At 39.8% G+C, this 22825-nt stretch overlaps 1 protein-coding gene across 2 annotated transcripts in view; it reads right to left on the bottom strand.

Moving 5' to 3' along the window:
• Positions 1 to 22825, bottom strand: part of KIF13B (kinesin family member 13B) — a 240868-nt gene that overhangs the window by 82865 nt on the left and 135178 nt on the right. For both annotated transcript variants that reach the window (XM_060184901.1, XM_060184902.1), the window contains exons 16-24: positions 22284 to 22474; positions 19256 to 19466; positions 17943 to 18105; positions 14129 to 14275; positions 11090 to 11239; positions 10454 to 10582; positions 5439 to 5609; positions 3147 to 3304; positions 1249 to 1381 (exon numbers count right to left, since the gene is read on the bottom strand). In XM_060184901.1, coding sequence (XP_060040884.1) covers positions 1249 to 1381; positions 3147 to 3304; positions 5439 to 5609; positions 10454 to 10582; positions 11090 to 11239; positions 14129 to 14275; positions 17943 to 18105; positions 19256 to 19466; positions 22284 to 22474 — 1453 coding nt within the window. The remainder of the gene's footprint in view (positions 1 to 1248; positions 1382 to 3146; positions 3305 to 5438; positions 5610 to 10453; positions 10583 to 11089; positions 11240 to 14128; positions 14276 to 17942; positions 18106 to 19255; positions 19467 to 22283; positions 22475 to 22825) is intronic.

The raw sequence follows: 22825 nt of genomic DNA on the forward strand, positions 1-22825 counted from the left end.
AGTACATGGAGTAACATACAAAGAAACAGACTTTCCAGAGCAAAAGACTAAAAGTTCAACATCCAGGCAGTAGGACACAGAAAAATACCCTCTCCCAAGAAGGTTAAAAAATCCCCCCTGCCCACCCACCCCACACCATCACAAAAACAAACTGCAAGCAAAAGAGGTATATAAGGCACAGGACTTTGGAAAAGTACTGAATCCCTAGCACCCCCAACTGCAGAACTACAACTCTACAGCAATGCAAAATAGAAAATTAAAACTGTAAAGAGGGAGGAGAGAGTCACAGTGGCAGTGCAGGAAGGAAGAATTGGGTTGCCAGGGTAGAGGGGTCCAATGGACTTTGGTGAAGGGATGCTAGTACTCTAGCGGTGGGTGTGATTTTGAAGAGGTGTGAACTTGTACTTCTAAAACATCTGTAGTCTTGTAAACTAGAGATAAAACAAAATGAATTTTAGAAGGTTAGCAGAAGTTGGTTTTATAATATTATAAATAGCAACATTTTTTAAAAGGAAAAGTAACAGTACATAGAAAAGGAGTTAATTTTAATATAGGAAATAAACTTGGTGAAACTAGACTTCCTTATCACTGACTATTTGGGGGGGTGGTGAAGCAAGCAAGAAAAGAAAAGCCACTGGGGCCAGGTGGTGGCACACCTGGTCAAGCACATATGTTACAGTGCACAAGGATACAGGTTCAAGCCCCCTCGTCCCCACCTGCAGGAGGAAAGCTTTGTGAATGGTGAAGTAGAGTGCTGCAGATGTCTGTCTTTCTTGCTCTCTAGATCCTCCTTCCCCCTTAATTTCTTACTATTTCTCTTTTGTTAAACTTTTTATTATTATTTATTTTTCCTTTTGTTACCCTTGTTTTATTGTTGTTGTAGTTATTGTTGTTACTGATGTCATTGTTGTTAGGACAGAGAGAAATAGAAGAGGGGAAGACAGAGAGGGGGAGAGAAAGACAGACACCTGCAGACCTGCTTCACCGCCTGTGAAGAGACTCCCCTGCAGGTGGGGAGCCAGGGGCTCGAACTGAGATCCTTATGCTGGTCTTTGCGCTTTGCACCATGTGCACTTAACCGGCTGCGCTACCGCCTGACTCCCAATTTCTGACTATTTCTATTCAGTAAATAAAGGAATAAATAAAAAATTTTAAAAATAGAAAAAGAAAAACCCCAAAAGAATAAAACATTCACACTCAGAAAGATGACATTCACACTCAGGAAGATGACATTCACAATTGTGTTACCTGCCGGAGCTGGAAAACCCCTCCTGTTGGCACATCCTTTGCAGAAATCACTTCTACAGGACAGTATTCGCCATTCTCATTCTGCTCTAATATTTGAACCCAGAACTCCAATTTCCTGGTGACTTCACTCCACCTGGGAAATAGTTCAAGGTATTAAAAAAAAAAAATCATGTCTCTGGGCTGGGCAAGGTGGGTTCACCTGGATCATGCATCTGCTTTGTCATACACATGACCCAGGCTTAAACCCAGACTCCACTACACTGAGGAAGCTTCAGTGCTGTGTTATCTTTCCCTTTCTACATCTATCTCTTTATTTCTATCTGAAAAAGCTAATTCAGGGTGGTGAAGACCTGATTATTTAAAAAGAAAAAAAAAAATCCAGGCACTTCTATTTCAATACAGACAGGATACTATGTCTATAGTATTATAATCAGGATAGTACTCATGAGAACTAACAATGATAATAACCTGTAGACTGACACAGTAGGATGATCCCTGGTTCAGACAGTGATACGTAAGTACATACTAGTGAATATAATTAAAAGCAACATTGAGCAAACTTACTATCAGAATTAGAAGTGGTTCTTTTATTGTTGTTCAAAAGGTAATAAAAAGACCATAGATATAACGAAGTGCACAGAATTTTTTATTACTATCTTTATTTTACTTATTGGATAGAGACAGCCAGAAATCTAGAGGGAAGGGGGTGATAGAGAGGGAGAGACAGAGAGAAACCTGCAACATTGCTTCACCACTCGCAAAGCTTTCCTCCTGCAGGTGGGGACTGGGGGCTCGAACCCTGGTCCTTGCGCATTGTCACATGTGCACTCACCCAGGTGCTCTACCACCCAGTCCCACAAAGTGCACAGGATTTTTATGCAAAAAAAATCCCAGGATTAATCCCAGGCACTACCAATAGACAGACTTGAGCAATGCTTTGCTTTCCCCACACCCCCAAAGGACTGATAATTACAGATCGATTTCAAAGTGGATACTCAAAAATTTAAACACTGTAATCAAACATGCATCATCAAGTATAGTGGTTATCTGCTCTTTGGTAAAGTTAGAGCAGTATGCTTTAGTGACTTGATAAGCATCTCTGCTCAGATCTATAGGAGAATCAAGAAAAAAATTCGCAACATCTAATTTAGTATGTGTTAAAACTTTCTAAGTGCAGAAAGAAAAAGCTAGTTCTCATTTATAATTAGATGAGAGGTACAAACATATGGTCTTTAAGTCAATCCTTTTAACTCTTCTTTTTAAAATCATAGACAACAATCTAGTCTGCCTCTTACACCACTAATGTCACTAAAGAAGACATTTGAGTTAAGTGTAAAGGAACCGGGAGGTGGAGGGTGGCGCACCTGGTTGAGCGTACATGTTACAATGCATAAGAACCCAGGTTCAAGCCCACAGACCCCATTTGCGGTGGGGGGGGAGGGGAAGCTTCGCAAGAGGTGAAAAAGTACCGCAGGTCGCCCCCCCATCTCCTCCTCCCTCTTGATTTCTGGATGTCTCTATCGAATAAATAAAGATAATAAATAATGAAAGAGTAAACTAAGCTCTCTCAATAGAAAAAAGAAAAAGTAAAATAAACAAGCCTAATTCCTAGAGTATAACATGATTCACGTTCTCTATAACTAATTACTAAGAAGATATACATAGTGATAAGCCATCTATTCTCTAAAAATTTACTTCACTATTTATTCTCAAATAATTATATTCTCTTTCATTACTCTTCCAAGTTCATATCTCTAAGATAGTATAGCTATACTATTAGTACCCTGGAGCTAAACTACCTTATCCTGAGTTTCTCAGAAGACCTGCTAACAATTATAAAAGTTCTGACAAAACTTTAAAAAAAATTGAAAATGGAGTCACCTGGAAATCTAACTCACCTGTCCCGAAGACTACGTGTTTTGGCCTGAATAATTCCCAAATCCCACAGTGCTGGGTTTTTCTGAGGGTCATTAATCTTATGACCATAAACTTCAATTGCCAATGCACCTTCTGACAGATGCTCAATGAAATCTTCAGTGATGTTCACAGAAAACTCCTGAAAGACATAGTAACAGAAGAGGAAGCACTTTCTGTTAACTTCATGCTTATGTGCAACTGATATCATTTACATCCTGTAGTACAGAGAGAGACTAAGAAAACAAATGTGCAAACAGTTGAAGGCTTTTGACTCAAAGGTGATTTGTAAATCTGATAATTTAACATTTTTCATCTTGAAAGTTTTCTATGGGAGACCATTATTATTTTCTATCTGATTAACAATATTTTGGGAGTTATTTTTAAAGCCTAAATAATTATATCAATAATTAATTATGTATGATATCTGAATATAAAAGAAACTACAATAAGGTAGCAGGTGTGTTAGAAAAACAAAATTTCCCAGTTGTTAGGAAGCTAACTATCTCCAATAATGGGGAAAAAAGAAAGGGTAATCATTAGTGGGAATAAAAAAAAAATTCTTTTCTTCAACCTGTCCATCTTTACAAGATAGATATAAAACATCATTTTACAGGGGCCAGGCAGTAACGCACTAGGTTAAGCACCTGTAGTACAAAGCACAAGGACTGACACAAGGATCTCAGTTTGAGCCCCCAGCTTCTCACTTGCTGGGGGTCAATTCAAAAGCAATGAAGCAGGTCTGCAGGTATCTATCTTTCTCTCCCCCTATTTTTCTTCCCCCTCCTCTCTCAATGTCTCTGTTCTATCCAACAACAATAACAAGGGCAACAGAAATGGAAAAAATGGCCTCCAGGAACAGTGGATTCACAGTGCAGGCACTGAGCCCCAGTGATAACCCTGGAGGCAAAAAAAACAAAAACAGCATTTCACAATAACTAAGTTTAAACTATAAAGTTACTTCTTAAAAGTTATGGGATTTGTCTCCTCTTGCTTTCTCTATTGATCCTTAACATGATATGTTTTAAGCAAATTAAAAATCACCTCTCCTTCAAAAAAAATTGAGATAGACCAAGTGTGGTCCAGTCAAAAGATGAAGGCGGGAAGGAAGGAAGGAAGGAAGGAAGGAAGGAAGGAAGGAAGGAAGGAAGGAAGGAAGGAAGGAAGGAAGGAAGGAGGGAAGCGAAAGGGAGGGAGGGAGGAAGGGAGGAAGAAGAAGGAAGGGAGGGAGGGAGGAAGGGAGGAAGGGAGGGAGGGAGGGAGGGAGGGAGGGAGGAAGGAAGGAAGGAAGGAAGGAAGGAAGGAAGGAAGGAAGGAAGGAAGGGAAGAACCTAGAGTCTGACAATCCTGGCTCTGTTACTAGGCACAGTAAATTGGTCTCTCTAAACTCAATTCTTCAGCTAAAAACAAACTTTACCATGAAACAAATACTGAAAAAAAAAAAAAAAAGAAAAGAAAAGAAAAAGAAAAAGATAGCTTAGCCTCTTAGAGCACTAACTTGCATGTTTGAGGCCCGAGAGACAGCAGGTTCAATGCCCAATAACACCATATGGAAGAGCTGAATACTACTCTGGTCCTCATTAACACAATAAAATTAATATGAATATTTCCTTTCTTTTCTTTTTGCATCCAGGGTTCTCACTGGGGCTCAGTGCTGGCACTAGGAATCCACTGCTCCTGGTGGCCATGTTTTCCATTTTTTTTTACTGGATAGGACAGAGAGAAATTGAGAAGAGAGGGGTATAGAGAGGGAGAGAGAAAGACTGATACCTGCAGACCTATTTCAATGCTTGTGAGGTGGCCCCCCTGCAGGTAGGGAGCGAGGAGATCAAACCCAGATCCTTGCATGGGTCCTTGCAGTTTGTACTATGTGTGCTTAACCTGGCGCCTGGCCCCCATGAAAAAAAATCCCTCACCTGTCCTAAAAAATTTACATACATATTTAGCAGAACATTAAGCACTAAGGTTAGCTTTTGTCTTTTTTTCTATCTTTATATTTTCTAAGACATTAGTTTCTTAGCTATTATAGATACACTTCTCCAGTGAACTGACAGTTAAGCTTCGCCCCCTAACTTTACTAATATAATGAATTGACACGTTTGTGGTGAACAATGCACTGATGCTGCTTTGGTTTGGGGCTTTACCTCTCCTCTAAGTAAACTCTGATCTGAGACTTGTGTTAGTATAAAGTTACTTAATAAAACAGAGTTCATATTATTTAGGCTCATTTTCACCCAAAGAGTAAAATATTTACTGAGTCTGGAAAACAAACTTACATTACAATGATCAAAGACCACCATGCACTGAGGCTCCTTGCTGGCAGGAGAAGAGGAGGTATCTACTTCCGGTGCTACAGTCACTGGATTCTGTTGATCCCAGAAGTTGTATTTACAGAACACAAAGTGGGAAAGATGCTGTGGCAACCCAGTGGCCTGGAGTATTTTAACCTGGTGGGAAGAAAAGGCTTTATTTTTAATTCAGAAAGTTCAAAATAGAACTGCTGCTGTAATATCTCGCTTGGAGAGTATGCCATGTTGCCATGTACAGAACCCAGGTTCAACCCTGGCCCCTACTTCATAGAAGGAAGATTCTATACTATGGTCTCTTTCCCCCCCCCACCCAGAGCAACAAAAATGGAAAAAATGGCTCAGTGATAACCCTGGAGGCAAAAAAAAAAAAAAAAAACAGCCTTTCACAATAACTAAGTTTAAACTATAACGTTACTTCTTAAAAGTTATGGGATTCAGGGAGTCGGGCGGCAGCGCAGTGGGTTAAACGCAGGCGGCACAAAGCACAACGACCGGCATAAGGAAGGATCCCGGTTCGAGCCCCTGGCTCCCCACCTGCAGGGGAGTTGCTTCACAGGCGGTGAAACAGGTCTGCAGGTGTCTGTCTTTCTCTCCCCCTCTCTGTCATCTCATCCTCTCTCCATTTCTCTCTGTCCTATCCAACAATGATGACATCAATAACAACAACAATAATTACTAAAACAATAAAACAACAAGGGCAACAAAAGGGAATAAATAAATAAAATTAAAAAAAAGTTATGGGATTCGTCTCCTCTTTCTTTCTCTATTGATCTTTAACATGCTATGTTTTAAACAGATTGAAAATCACCTCTCCCTAAAAAAATATTGAGATAGGCCAAGTGTGGTCCAGAGAGAGAGAGAGAGAGGGAGGGAGGGAGAGGGAGAGATAGAGAGAAAGGGGGGGAGGGAGAGGGGGGGAGAGGAAGAGAGAGAGGTAGAAGGGAAGAGAAAATGATTCCAGTAACAACTTGAGTCAGAGACAGAGAGGGAGAGAGGGGAGAGGAGAGGGGAGAGAGGGGAGAGGAGAGGGGAGAGCAGAGGGGAGAGCAGAGGGGAGAGGAGAGGGGAGAGGAAAGGGGGGAGGAGAGGGGAGAGAGGGGAGAGGAGAGGGGAGAGTGGACAGGTGGGGAGGGGAGAGTGGAGGGGAAGGGAGAGTGGAGGGGAGGGGAGAGTGGAGGGGAGGGGAAAGGGAAGGGGGAGGGGAGGGAATGGGAGGGGAGAGGGGAGAGGAGAGGAGAGGAGAGGAGAGGAGAGGAGAGGAGAGGAGAGGAGAGGAGAGGAGAGGAGAGGAGAGGAGAGGAGAGGAGAGGAGAGGAGAGGAGAGGAGAGGAGGAAAGGAAGAGAAAATCATTCCAGTAACAACTTGAGTCAGCCATGGGTTCCAATCCTTGCTTTGTCACTAACTTATGGTTTATGTTGACCAGACCCATTTAAACTGGGGCTATATTTCTGCATCAAAATGGGATAGTTATGTAATTATACTAGTATGAGGGCTGACCATGGTAATGGAATGAAATACATAACAATAAGTTATTGAGTAGACAGTACGTCAATCTGTACCTTTCTGTCATTGAAGTTTATCTAAGTCTATGCTTTTCTTAAAAGATAAATCTCGGGAGTCTAGCGGTAGTGCGGTAGGGTTAAGTGCAGGTGGTGCAAAGCACAAGGACCAGTGTAAGGATCCTGGTTTGAGCCCCCCCCCCCCGCCCCCGGCTCCCCACCTGTAGGAGAGTCACTTCAAAGGCAGTGAAGCAAGTCTGCAGGTGTCTATCTTTCTCTCCCCCTCTCTGTCTTCCCCTCCTCTCTCCATTTCTCTCTGTCCTATCCAACAATGACGATATCAATAACAACAACAATAATAACTACAAGAATAAAACAACAAGGGCAACAAAAGGTAATAAATAACTATTTTTAAAAAAGATAAATCTCAATATTAAGAATGAACTAAAACCATAAAGCAAAATTTAATATATCATATCCAGCTTTATAGGTAAAGTTCTCAAGAATGAAATAACCAGGAATATGAATTAGATCTAGAACATAGATTGTTTTCTTAGTTTAAGCTTCTGCATACAAAAATCAAAATGGCCACAAGGTGTCAGAGTAACACAGCTTTCAACTTGCTACTGATATAAGAGGCAAGAAGGTCAGAAGACATTGATGTTTGGAAAATTTTAAATATACTAACTGTGCTTAATATAACTAAAAGTATTAATGTGCTGGGAGACAGTCGGTAGCGCAGCAGGCTAAGTGCACGTGGTGCAAAGCACAAGGACCGGCATAAGGATTCCGGTTCGAGCCCCGGGCTCCGTACCTGCAGGGAGGTTGCTTCACAGGTGGTGAAGCAGGTCTGTATGTGTCTATCTTCCTCTCCCCTTCTCTCTCCATTTCTCTCTGTCCTATCCAACAATGATGACATCAATAACAACAACAATAGTAGCTACAAGAAGGGCAACAAAAAGGAATGAATATTTAAAAAATATTAATGTGCTAATAATTCCATATTTTGTCATGGATAAATAAATCCTGATTTCTTTTCTGGGTGGTGATGCTCATCACTCATGATATCCTAAGTCTTCCCAGACTGATTTCTTTTGCTGTTCCACCAATGTTGTATTTGTGTCAACTGAAGAGAGGAGGGAACATATATGAAAATACTGAAGAGTGACTGGAAAGAATTTAGAACAGAACCAGGGCTGGGAAAAATCTCCATTAGCAGAAGGAATCAATAGTCACAATAAAAAAAAACAATTTGTGTGAAAAACTGGGGTTTGGGGGAGAAGTCCAATTTTTAAAAACTTTTTACAAAAAAGGAAACATTGACATTGACAAAACCATAGGATAAAGAGGGGTACAACTCCATACAATTCCAACCATCAGAACTACATATCCCATCCCCTCCCCTGATAGCTTTCCTATTCTTTAACCCTCAGGAAGTATGTTCCCAAAGTGATTGTGAGGTGCAGAAGGTAGAAAGTTTTGCTTCTGTAATTGCTTCTACACTGAATATGGGCGTTGACAGGTCGATCCATATTCCCAGCCTGTCTCTTTCTCTTTCCCTAGTGGGGCGGGGTTGTGGGGAAGCGGGGCTCCAGGACATATTGGTGGAGTTGTCTGTCCAGGGAAGTAAGGTTGGCATCATGCTAGCATCTGGAACCTGGTGGCTGAAAAGAGAATTAACATATAAAGCCAAACAAGTAGTTGACTAATCATGAACCTAAAGACTGGAGTAGTGCAGATGAAGAGATGGGGAATCTCCAGTTTTATATATAGCTATTAGGCCTATTTTAGTTATATTCCAAAAGGCCCATGACTATACTAGTTTTTTGTTTTTGTTTTTTTTCCCTAAGCCTGAAATCTGATATGCAGGTGGATCCAAGTTATTGTCTGGGGAGATGATGTCATGGCTGGGAATAAATAAATAAATAAATAAATGAATAAATAAAGTCTTCCCATAAAGGTGTGGAATAGAATGTCTTTCAGAAAGAGGTGACTTAGACAAGGCTCACAGGGGTACCTGGAAAACTAGAACATCAAAATATACCATAAAATAGGGGCTGTAGAATACGAAACACTAAAGGTTCGCTTCCAGTCATATTAAAAAAAAAATTAGCACTGGGGAAGAAATCAATGACCTCATGTATATGTGAAGCTGCTGAGTGTTCCTGGCCCAATTATTCCTTTATTCTATATACTAGTTTTGGTGTAGAAAAAGAAAAAACTGTAGAGGAGAGGGAGAGACGCCAACACACTTGTCCACCATCCAAGGAATTCCTTCACTGCTATCCACACAGGGATCAAACCCAGGATCTCACAAACGATAAGCTATGTGCTCTACCCACTGAGCTATCTCCTGTTGACAGATATTTTTTAATCTGTAAGGTACAAGATAGCTCACTTTGTAGGCACCTACCTTGCCATATGTGCCTAAGGTATGGAGCCCTGAATAACATACAGGAATAATATAGGAGAGGTTTTAGTGCTATGGTGTCTCTCCCTTTCTCTGTCTATACCTAAGAAAGCTAAACATGAAACATGAAACAGACAGACAGACAGACACACACACACACACACACACACACACACACACACACACACGGGATAATACTGTCTAAATGACGAGAATATGGGGGAAAGGGCAGTCTGCTACACTGTTTGGAAAGAATACACAGTGGTACTGCCCCTATGGAAAACTGTATGAAGAGCTCTTAAATGAAAACGGAAATACCTTATGACCCAGCAATACCACTCGTAGACAAATACCAAAAGGACAAGAAAATACTAATTCAAAGGAACATATGCACCCATGTGTTACATTATTCACAATAAACAAAGAATGGAATTAGCTTAAAATGTCCAGGGGCAAATGAATAGATAAAGAAGTTATGGAATACTTCTTCACAATTTTAAAGGAAGAAATTATGTCTTTTGGGATAAAATGGAGGTGATTAGACTTAGCAAAATAAGAGGTAAAAGAAAACTACCAGGTGGCTTTGTTCAGATGTGAAATCTAGAGAACTGAAACACATGAACTTGCCAAAAAAAAAAAAAGACACAGTCAAACGGTAAGATTTTGTGATAACTATGGTGGTTATTGCTGGAGAGGTGGTGGGAAAGAGGGGCACAGAACTTTGGTAAGGATGTGCTGTGGAATTATACCCATTTACTTATGATTTTGTAAGGCAGTATTAAATCACTAATAATATTTATAATAATAATAAATTATATTATAAATAATAATATTTATAATAATAATAATAAATCATGTGGTCTGGGAGGTGACGAAGTGGATAAAGCATTTGACCCTCAAGCATGAGGTCCTGAGTTCGATCCCTGGGAGCGTATGTACCAAAGTGATGCCTGGTTCTTTCTCCTTCTATCTTTCAAACAAACAAAGAAAACTAATAAATAAAATCTTTAAAAAACCACAATCCTCAAGACCAGCTACATTGCTACTACTTGTAAATGAAACAGTGACTTACCATGCATACAAGTTTGTTATCCTGGATTTCCTTATCAAAGGAAACTTCCGCAGCATCATCACCTCCAGCAATTCTCTCACCAATGTCACCACTGATTCTCATTACCTCTACATGAAGCCGACCCGCCACCTATGTCCATGGAGGGTAAAACAAACACATTTTCCAGATAAGGTTATATTTTCAAATTTAGAGACATACAGTTAGGTTAATAGTAAATTCCTAGAACACTTTCCTTCAAAGAACACGCATTAATCACCATAATCAATAAAGAAACACTAAATACTATCCATACACATAAAAAGCAGTAGTCATTATTAAGAAAAATTAGTGTGGGGCTAGGGAGACAGCACAATTGTTTTGCAAAGAGCCTTTCATACCTGAGGCACCAAAGGTCCCAGGTTCAATAGCCCCAACATCACCATATGCCAGAGCTGAGCAGTGCTCTGGTAAAATAAATTAAAAAGAGACTTTCATGCCTTAGGCTTAGAGATGGCAGGTTCAATTTCAGGCACCATAATAACTCAAAGGTGAGTGGTGCTTCGGTGTAAAAAAAAAAGTAACAATGATATACAATCAGCATTCTACTGTTTCTTGAACTATTCTCTGCAAAATACAGGGTACAAAGAGAAAACTGACCTCTCCTTTCTGGTTGACAATGGGAACAGCATACTGTAACTTCACATCATAGAAGAGAGATTCAAGGAAGACATTAGCTACTCCAATGAGACTATGATTTTCCTGCTCATCATAGAATGGATCAGCACGTTTGAAGTAAGACCGGATTACCTAGACAGAGATTTGGAACAAACAACTTCATAAAATCACTTTAAATAAAGGAATTCAATGTACTGTTGTTTTGGTTTCACACTAAAAAATGTCTTTAAGCTAGGCTGATATATAGCACTGAGTTCCTCTCCCTTCCTCAATTCCTTTTTAACACTCTTGACTAATGAATTCTAATAATATATCATTACTTTTGTCATTTCTTATTCTTCACATATAAATCTTGCCTTGAAGATAAAGAAATAACACATATTTGTTAGTAAAAGTAGAAACTACTCTTCATTCACATCTCCTCTACTTGTCTCACCAAATCATTAGATACGCTGCTTAAATGTGTTTGCCTTACAGAAGAGTTGTGCTTTTGTTGCCTTTGGACTTTTATTTCTAAGATAAAAACAGGAAATGAACACAGAAAACAATAAAAGCAAGGGCCAAGCAAAAATGTCATCCAATTAACACTGTAAGAAGTTGTTTCTACTGGTGAAGATATGAAAATAAACAGGTTTATAAAAGGCTAAGGAAAATAAGATAGTGTTGAAAGATACAAATTATTAATATTTCCATTTTAATATGTATACGTACATGGTTGAACTCAGTGGGAAAAATAGCAACTTGGAGAAAGAACACAAGAATACAAATCTATGGTGCCTACTTTAGGATCAAATTTCATTTAAAAAAAGTTCCTGGGGCCAGGTGGTGGCACACTTGGTTGAGTGCACGTATTACAATGTGTAAGGACCCACGTTCAAGCCCCCAGTCCCCACCTACAGGGGGAAAGCTTTGTGAGTGGTGAAGCAGTGCTGCAGGTGTCTCTCTGCCTCTCTCCCTATCACCCTCTTGATTTCCGGGTATGTATATCCAATAAATAAAGATATTTTTTTTAAAAATAATGTTCTTAAGGGGCCGGGTGGTGCTGCACCTGGTTCAGCACACATGTTACAATGTGCAAGGACCCAAGTTCAAAACCCTGGTCCCCCCCTGCAGGGGGAAAGCTTTGCAAGTGGTGAAGAAGTGCTGCAGGTGCCTCTCTGTCTCTCTCATTCTCCATCACCCCTTCCCTCTTGGTTTCTGGCGATCTGTATTCAATAAAGAAAGATAATTTTTTTTAAAGTTCCTAACAGTAGAAATACTAGGGTACCAATGAATTCCAATAATAGAAATACACACATATATGTTATATGCTAATTACTTGCAAAGTGAAGCATGTTGAGAAATGGGAACAGAGATAATAAGGTATGATCTCTGCCCTAAATAAATTCATAGTACAGTACAGGAGAGAGATCATGTATAACATTCAAGATAGAACAGAACATAGAAATCTGGGAGTCAGGCAGTAGCACAGAGGGTTAAGTGCAGGTGGCGCAAAGTATGAGGACCAGCATAAAGATCCCAAGTTGAGCCCCCGGCTCCTCACCTGCAGGGAAGTTGCTTCACAGTTGGTGAAGCAGGTCTGCAGGTGTCTATCTTTCTCTCCCACTTTCTGTCTTCCCCTCTTCTCTCCATTTCTCTCTGTCCTATCCAACAATGATGACATTAATAACAACAAGAATAATAACTATAATAAAACAAGGGCAACAAAAGGGGAATAAATATTTAAAAAAAAGAAATCTAAGTAATGAGAAAGAGAATAGGTTACTGAAATATGTGATCAACTAGATAATTTAGTGGATTAAAACAAAGATTATTCTAGAAATAGGGTTATTATTTTATAAATGAATACTGATTTCTGAAATGGATATGCTCACTTCTGCTTAGTTTTATCTATGAATAACTAATTTTTGTTCAAAGAACTTACTGGCTTAGTCTAAAAGAGCAACAGCTTGCATGGCTGAGACCCAGAGGCTATAGATTCAATCCCCAGCACGGCTTTATGCCAGAGTTAAGCTGCCCCCCCCCCCATCTTATCCTCTTCTCATTCTGTCTCTCATAATAAACAAACAAAAAAAAGTTTAAAAACAAAAAGCTGGATCAAGGCAGAGAGTAGCTCCCAAATATGGGAAAAGTACATAAGTGCTGTTAACTGTTTACCCCATCAGTGTGACCTAGTGCCCATGTATTTAGCACAGGAGCCTAAGTAACCTCTGTATCCCGGTCACTCTGAGCTTGCAATCCATGGTCACAGCTGGGAACTGTCTAGGCTGCACTCATTTCAGGATCAGTCTTCCTTGAGTGGCAGAGTATGTTGACCCAGCCTCCCTTCAGAGAGTGAGACAATTTCTACCACTGTTGTTCTACATTGAATGCAAGGTCCTATAGAGGCCCAATAAGAGGGTTTATGATGTTCCTGATGGAGATAACCAGTGATAGTGGAAAGGGGGATCGTCAGAGGTCTAGTCTATATATATATATCATCTCCCTGGACAATATTCTTAGCCCACCTGTATGCTAGCTGTAGGGGCTTAGGCAAAAATGAGGAAAGTCATGAGCCCCTTGGAATATACCTAAAATAGATTTCCTAGCTTCTTCTAACATAAGACCCCAGATCTTGTCTGCTACATTCTGACCTTCAGATCCTTGATTATTAAACAATTTGTTCTGCTTTATATCTTAATGCTTTTCAGCTACTGAGATGCCAACCTGACTTGCCTGGGCAGACAACTTCACCAGTGTGTCCTGGAAACCCACCTCCCTAGAGCCTGTCCTACTAGGGAAAGACAGAAACAGGCTGAGGGTATAGGGACAGGCTGAGGGTATGGATCGACCTATTAACTAACACCGATGTCTAGTGGAGAAACAATTATATAAGCCAGACTTTTCACCTTCTGCCACCCCATAAAGATCTTTGGTCCATAAGAGGGAATTATACCCCTCTTATCCCACAATCTTGTCGATCATTATTAAATCAGTAATAAAATAAAAAATACTTTAAAAAGAAAAATAACAACAACTTACTGGAGTATCATCTTCACACTCCTTCCATTCCTGATAGAGGTCTCTCATATCCAACAGCCTGTTGTCCAATTTTTCCAGTGACCAAATCTGTTTTCCTTTTCCTTTTCTTCGCACTTGAATTGCAGGTTCACTTAGAAGAGAGCCTCGCTGAAAAAGCATGAAAAACACAGCAATGTCCTCCCTGGAAGTAAAACCTGAATATTCGGTACCTACCAATCAAATGTCAACCCAAATTGAAATTGCAATCATTCTCTAACCTCTTCATTGCAAAGTTACTCAGAAGTCTTACAAGACTGATATAAATTTAAATTTCAAATCGGGGTGGGGGGGCGGGCGATAGCACAGCAGGTTAAGTGCACAGGGCGCAAAGTGCAAGGATCAGAGTAAATATCCCAGTTCAAGTCCCCAGCTCCCCACCTGTAGGGGGGTCACTTCACAAGCGGTGAAGCAGGTCTGAAGGTTTTTATCTTTCTCTCTCTTTCTCTGTCTTCCCCTCCTCTCTCGATTTCTGTCTTATTTGGCAACAATAATAACAACAAGGGCAACAAAATGGAAAAATGGCAGCCAGGAGAAGTGGATTCATAGTGCAGGCAACAAGCCCCAGTGGTAACTCTGGAGGCAAAAATAAGTAATTGAAAAAAATTCCAAGTCTAAAAATACTAGACCTTGTTTAAAGGGAAGTCAAACAAAAATGTCTGATTTGGGTCCTCAAAAGTCCAGAGACTACCAATTAGTAGAAAGAAAATCATAAGCACTTAAATAGCAAAGGAAAGTCTGCTAAGATGGACAGTAACAAACTATCTTCTAATTTTCTAAAATTCAAATTTAAAAATATTTCTGAATGGATAAGCATCTTATTGTGGCACAAAAGTGTTTGAAAGGAAAGAGAAATTCTAGAAACCTGGTAAGTTTCAATTTACCCAGCTGAAGATAATAAAAGATACCAAATTCCAGGCACATACAATTTGAATCTACTAATACCACTATAACTATACAGAACTCTATAGGGAATGCCAGCAGTTCAATATTGTGAATGTAATAAATATGAAGCAAAACAAAAGTTCACTTTAAAATAACTAATTTCATTATGTAAATTTTATTTGAAAAAGTTTTCTAGCATATAAAAGCAATGGTTATTTTTCAAAGTCATCTTTCTGTGGGGATAATGGTTTACAGTAGAGCTATGGGTCCCATCTCTCTGTGACAGGTGACTGCAAAATGCTCTCACCCCCATCTAAGGTCTTTTTCCAGGAGCTAAGTTATGCAACAGGACTGCAGAAATGTGTTATTAATGTAGAAATTTTCTTAAAACCACAAAGTAGAAAATAAAGATGCCCAACTACATCACCCCTGGAGAAACATGCCTATCAGAAATGTCTAGCCAATCTATTGATAGAATCACAGGATAAAATCATCAATTGTGCTAATAAGAGTTATACTATATACCAATACTATATTAACATTTTTGCCTAGGATAATGCCCAAAGAAATAGAATAATACAAAACATTTTAGAGTTAAGGGGGTCAAAAATTGCTTTTCTTTCACATACTGTGGAGGCCTCTCTAGTTTATATTTAGCAAGCTAGGGAACATACATGACAGCCTCAGCTGTAAAGTGTGGATGATGGCTTTTCAAGGATAGAATGCTAAAACTGAGAGGATATGGAATCAAGCCATATGCCACAACACTGTGACATGATCCTCCTGCAAATAATTACAACAGGAACTGGGTGAGGGATTAAAAGGAAAACAAGAAATTTCTGCCCCTTACCAGAAATCACCAGGCATGGTTGAGTGCAAGGTCAGAAGCAGAGACCAGAACAAACAGCATGTTCATAGAAAGCACAGGTTAATCAGTGAAATAAGATTTCAAATATACAAAATATAAAAGTAAGAAAAGTTTTAGTGGAAGGAAAAAAAGTATAAGACTTAACTCAGATAACAGAAATGAACTCCTTGGGAAATACTTCTTTGTCCTCCTTCTTTCTCTGGCTGAAAACTGGAAATTCTTATATACTGATTGAATCATTGTAGAGGAAATTAGCAGCAGACTATTACAGGTGGCTGCTTCAACTCTAGCAGTGCCTATCATCTCTACTAGCCACAGAACACATTACCAGGCCCCTGAGAGGAGAGATGCTGAATCTGACGGAGCGGGGACTTGGAGTGGACTTTGGTAACCTACACAGTGTTGCTCCTTCCAACAAAGCTTGAGCCAAGATACAGAGAAAGGCACTACAGTCAAGTATGATAGAAATTAAAAAAAAAAAAAGTGCACTTTTCTGATTGTTCAACTCAAACAGCACAGTATGAAGTAAGATCTTATTTGTTCAATTCAAACAGCACAGTATGAGATAAGATCTTATTCTTGGCAGTCTTCTAGAACATAGTCCTGTCCTTTCTGCCCAAGACACCTTTTTTTATGTAATAGTTCCCCTGTATCCAGGGATTGCCTCATAGAAACCTATAGGCCAAGTAAAGTTTTAAGTGAGTGAGAATGTTTCAAACTATACACAGAAAAGACACATAGTACAAGACATCTTCCCATAAAGTAATCAAAGTTATCTTTATAAAGCCTTTGTAATACTCAAAACATCAAATATTGTTATTTGCAAATATCTACTCTATGCTAATCACTGACACTGATACAATGATATAAAGAGAACGAAAGATAGGGTCCTAGGTAAAGCATTAGAAGAGAACATCCAACTGCTTTCTGTGTCAAATACTATGGGCATGTAAAGATCTTCTCCCAGTCTGTAAGGGGTCTCTCTGTTTGTATAGTGGCTTCTTTGACAGTGCTGAAGCTTTTTAATTCGATGTAGTCTCATTGGTTTATTTTTGTTGTGTCAAATACTATCAGAGAAAGAAAATACATCCAGCCTCAAAATATTTACCTGATACAAAAATCTACATAATCCATCAAAAGGTAAGGATGAGTATGAAGGAGAGAAAAGAACCTTGAAGAAAACAAATGACAAGCATACAAGATTCAGGTAAACTGTTTTCATTTTTATTTTATTAAGCTTATCATATTATATCAAATAAATAAAGATTTGGGGTCTTAAATACACATAGTAAACAACTAATTAAAAGCTTTCCAGAATAATCTAATAGCAAACAGAAAATGCTGGGGATATATAGCTCAGTGCTAGAGTGCATTTTTTTATATGTAAGGTCCCTGATGCTCTTTTACCCCCAATAAAACAAACATGCTGAAAATCAAACAACCACCTAACTTGGGGATGGAGCATAAATAGACTGGCAACCAAATTAAAGGAAAAATCACATCAGGAAGGAAGATTCATCAGGTTTCTCTAATACAATTTACCTGAAGAAAGTAAGTGAAATAAACTGGTTGTGTTGTGGGTGAGCTGGATGGTAGATAGAATAAGGACTGGCATAATATGGATCCCAGTTCAAGCTCAGGCTACCCACCTACCTGCAGGGGGGTCGCTTTGCAAGAGGTGAAGCAGATCTACAGGTATCTATTTTTCTCCCTTCCTCTGTCTTCCCCTCCTCTCTCGATTTCTCTCTGTCTTATCCAACAACAAAATGGGGGGGGGGGGTGTGTGGCCGCCAGAAGCAGTGGATTCATAGTGCAGGCATCGAGCCCCAGCGATAAAAAAGAACATACACAAAGGAAGATAGAGAGGAAGTAAATTCTAATTGAGAGAAGACACACATAAAAATATCTAGATGGAGGATGCTAGAGATGGGGATGAGAACAACCCATGGTTTTATAAGTCTATAGTAGGAAACAGAAAGCAATTGCATCTAATCATTTGATTTTTTCCATTAATGGTAACCTCACCTTCAAGTTGGCATCCAGGCTTGAAGCCGGAATCTGGAGGGTGACTTTGTACTCTGTTCTTTTATCCAGTTCTTCTGCAATGTAACTGGCTTCTCTCACCAACAGATTGGCTTTAACAATCTGTTCCCTCAGTCTCATCAGGCTGTTATTCAGTGTTGCTTCTCTTTAAACAAAAAAAGAAGACGGGAGAGGTGGGGAGTGGGGTAGGGGCAGAATAACACATCAAGCAGCATATCACATATTAAATTGTACATAAGGGCCAAATGATGAACTTTGAACCAAATCTTAACAATTGTCTTCTGCACACAGACCCATGCATGCGCTTGTGTCTGGCAGGTACATGCTCATCTGACAGGCTGGCTGAAGATGAGGGTCATGCTTGGCTAACTTGACCTTAGCCACAAATCACCAGTGAATCTTAATAAACGAAAGTTTTTACTCAGTAGGTCAGGACCTGAAATGCTATTATTTCTACCAATCTCCAGGTGACAGAGATGCTGCCTGCCCACAGAGCAAACTCTGAATAGTATGGAGAGGTTAGTTGAGTACAGTCTGTAACCAGGAATAAGACATGTTGTAGCAATGCTAATTAGCCTGGACAGAAATCAAACTTGCAATCTGAATCTCGTAAGCATCATGCTATACCTACCTGAGCTAATCAGTCCAGAAAAACACTTTTTTCCTTTTTTAAAAAGCATCTACACAAACTTCAGAACCTAAAGTATAATGCAATAATATATAGTATAACTTCTAAATACAAATATTTGTCCACACAAAAACAAAAACAAACTAAAAAACAGGGCAGCACCTTACATAGGCAATTTTAGAAATGAATAGAAAATTTCCATAGTTAAAAAAAAAAATAAAGATAATGCCAAATGTCAAGTAGTTCATTGCTATAACACTGTTTGTTTTTATTATCACTCAGGTTATCTCTGGGGCTTGGTGCCTACAAGACGAGTCTACTGTTCCCAGTGCCCAAATTTCATTACTTTTTTTTGATAGAGACAGAAATTGGGAGAGAAGGAACAGATAGAGAGGAAGAGAGACACCTGCAACACTGCTTCACCACTTGTAAAGCTTCCTCCATGCAGGTGGAGACCAGAGGTTTGAACCAGAGACCTTGCACATGGTAGGTAACGTGTTTGCTCTTCCTGGTACACTATTACCCAGCCCCTTTACCTTGTTTTTAATATCTCATTCTCCCTCTAAGGACTAGGGTTTTCCATCCTATGCCCTCCTGAGGCAGGTTACAAGCACTGAGTACATGAGTACATGCTCTATATATGACAAAGACCGGCCGTACCACCTACCTCTCCTCAGCCCACTGTCTCAAGCGCTGCTGTGCGCTGGGTGAGTGGAAAGAAAATCTGTCTGAACTGCGGCAGTTCTGCTTCTCCGGAGACAGCCTTCTTCGGAGCTGTTCCAATTCATGTTCATACATGAGCCTCTGGCGCTCTAATGCAGACCGTTTTTCTTCTTCATGCTGTTGTTCTAAACTGGTCAATATTGACTGCATTGGATCTGGAAAAAAATTAAAGACTAAATGAAAGGTACATGATACTAAGTCACAAATACTGTTCTACACTATTAAACTGTCATTCGAATTAATAAAACAATGTTTCCAGAGACAGCTTAGAATAATCATGGATTTCCTTACTTCAATTATGTATCCCATTATACACTGCACTGGATATATTCCAAACTATCTTCCATATAGGAAAAGAAAGTCCACTAGAAACTCTGCACAGAACCTAAGATATAAATGATGCTCCCAGAATCCATTACAATAATAACTCAATGGTAGTCAAATTTCAAACCTGGAAATTTCTACAAATAAGAACAAAATCTACAGTGACTTATATCAAGGCAGGAAGAATGGGGAGAAAGGCATTTTAATAAGTTTCCATGTAATAGTAAGAATTGAATGTACAAACATCTGTCAAACACTTAGAATTTATCATGTGTCACATGATAAATGCTTAACAAATGTTAGCTATTGTTTCTACAATATAAAACTTTCCTCCCCTCCCATCTCCTCTCTTCTCTTCTCCTTTCATTTTCTGCTTTTGCTGGACCACCTCTAAGCTGCAGCTTATGGTGGTGTAGTGGAGCTGGGGATTTGGTGCTTAGGCCTGAGACCTCTGGTGCTTCAGGCATGAAAGACATTTTACATTACAATATAAAACATTAAAAGCATTTTTATTATCTTTATTTGCTTACTGGATAGTAGAGACAGCCAGAAATTGAGAGGGATGGGGGAGATAGGGAGAGAGACAGAGGGACACCTGCAGCACTGCTTCACCACTTGTGAAGCTTACCCCCTGTAGGTGGAGTCCAGGGACTCAAACCCAGGCCCTTGCACATTGTAATATGTGCACTCAACGAGGTGCGCCACCACCTGGCCCCTTAAAAAAAAATTTTAATGTATAAAGGCATTTTTTTCTAATCAATAAACATTGGATTGAATTCCCGCTCAGCCATGAATTCCTGGTCATCTCTCTCCTGCCAGCGAAGCTAATCCACCATACTGGTGCCCAACGTGGGGCTCGAACCCATGACCCTGAGATTAAGAGTCTCATGCTCTACCAACTGAGCTATCCGGGAAGACCCAGGCCTGGCACGCCGGAGGCCGCTACCGGCCTCACACCGTCCACAGGCTGGGCCTCAATCAGAAAGCTTGAACTCTCTCTTCAAAGTTCTTTTCAACTTTCCCTTACGGAACTTGTTGACTATCGGTCTCATGCTGGTTTTTAGCCTTAGATGGAGTTTAAAGCCTTCTGTATTTAGTGTCGAATGTAAAACATTAATTCCCCAATAAAGAAATTTAAGAAAAAAGTGTGCAAGGACCTAAGTTCAAGTCCCTGGTCCCTACCTGACGGAGATAAGCTTCATCAGTGGTGAAGCAATGCTAAATGTGTTTCTCTTTGTCTCCCCATTCAATTTCTCTCTATCTCTAGCCAAAATAAATTAATTAATTATAATTAAAATAGAATGTAAAATTTCACTTTTAAAAAAATAAATACTGGGGCCAGGTGGTGGCGCACCTGATTGAGTGCACATGTTATAGGACTTGGGTTTGAATCCCCAATCCCCACCTGTAGGGGGAAAGTTTCACAAGTAGTGAAGCAGCACTGTAGGTGTCTCTCTTGTCTTTCATCCTCTCCATCTCCCACTTCCTCTCAATTTCTGGTTGTCTCTATCCAACAATTAAATGAAGTTAATAACAAAAATTTTAAAGAACTGGCTCCACACCAATTTTTTTTTTAAAAAGGAAAAATTTAGCTGAGATGTATTTCAGGTGTACATTACTATTACCTTTTACAATGTTTTTATAAGCATGATAAATAATTAGGGCAGAGAATAGCACTTTAATGCCTAAGACTCTCAGGTCCAAGGTTTAATCCCAGGCACCACCTTAAACCAAAGCTGAGCAATGCTCTGGTTAAAAAACACACACACACAAGTCCAGGTGGGAAAGGCCAGACAGTAGTGTATTGGGTTAAGTGCACATAGTACAAAGCGCTAGGACCAGTACAAGGATCCCAGTTCGAGCCCCTGGCTCTCCACCTACAGGGGAGTCATTTCACAAGTGGTGAAGCAGGTCTACAGGCGTCTTTCTTGCCCCCACCCCCCATCTTCAATTTCTCTTTGTCCTATCCAACAACAATAGAAAAAGACGGCAGCCAGGAGCAGTGGATTTGTAGTGCAGGCACCAAGCTCCAGTGACAATCCTTGAGTCAAAAAAAAGAAGTTCAGATGCTGGTGCAGTAGATGAAGTGCTGAACTCGTGTGAGTCTTACATACATACAGTGTGCTGTGATGTGATATTCCCCAAATTTTATAGTACTATAAATCAATAAAAAATGAACAAATACATGTATATGATAAATCAAAGACAAACATAAAAAAATAGAGTACAAAAAAATTAAGATTTCCTTTGTTGCTAACTTTCTTTTTTTTTATTTTATTTTTTAATTTATTTTATTTATTCCCTTTTGGTGCCCTTGTTGTTTTTTTATTGTTGTAGTTATTATTGTTGTTGTTGTTATTGGATAGGACAGAGAGAAATGGGAGAGAGGAGGGGAAGACAGAGAGGAGGAGAGAAAGATAGACACCTGCAGACCTGCTTCACCGCCTGTGAAGCGACTCCCCTGCAGGTGGGGAGCCAGGGTTCGAACCGGGATCCTTATGCCGGTCCTTGTGCTTTGCGCCACCTGCGCTTAACCCGCTGCGCTACAGCCCGACTCCCTGTTGCTAACTTTCAAAAGGTCTGTCACAAACATTTTTAGCATTCCACCAACTATAAAAGGTTCTAAAATGTACAACAGATCTGCTCACCATTATTGCCTAGTGCCTTCATGGTGACTTCCATCTGTGCATATTCATAGTTGAAACTGATCTCACTGGACACCTCACTGGACGAGTCCCCATCTACATCCAGCTGCTCAGAACTGTTATCATTCTTCATAGATGAGTCTTGTTCCTCATCTTCTCGATCTGCTTTCCTTTTCTTTTTAGGCAAGTTAAGTCTGAGGATAGAGCAGACAGTGAAAAAAGGGAAAAAAAAATTAAATAAAGGTATGTATTTGGATCATTTCATCCATTAAATACTGGCATTTACTAAAGTCCAAAGGGATGCCATGAAAGTATATGGCTATCACTGTTCTCTAGACATTCATATTATAGCAGTTAAAACAAGGTGGTGCACCTGGTTGAGTGCACATGTTACAATGTGCAAGGACCCAGGTTCAAGCCCCAGTCCCCACCTGCAGGGGGAAAGCTTCGCAAGTGGTGAAGTAGTGCTGCAGGTGTCTCTCTGTCTCTCTCCCTATCTACCATCCCTTTCCCTCTTGATTTCTGGCTTTCTCTATCCAATAAAT

Source organism: Erinaceus europaeus, chromosome 2 (assembly GCF_950295315.1).
Source record: "Erinaceus europaeus chromosome 2, mEriEur2.1, whole genome shotgun sequence".
Taxonomy (NCBI): domain Eukaryota; kingdom Metazoa; phylum Chordata; class Mammalia; order Eulipotyphla; family Erinaceidae; genus Erinaceus; species Erinaceus europaeus.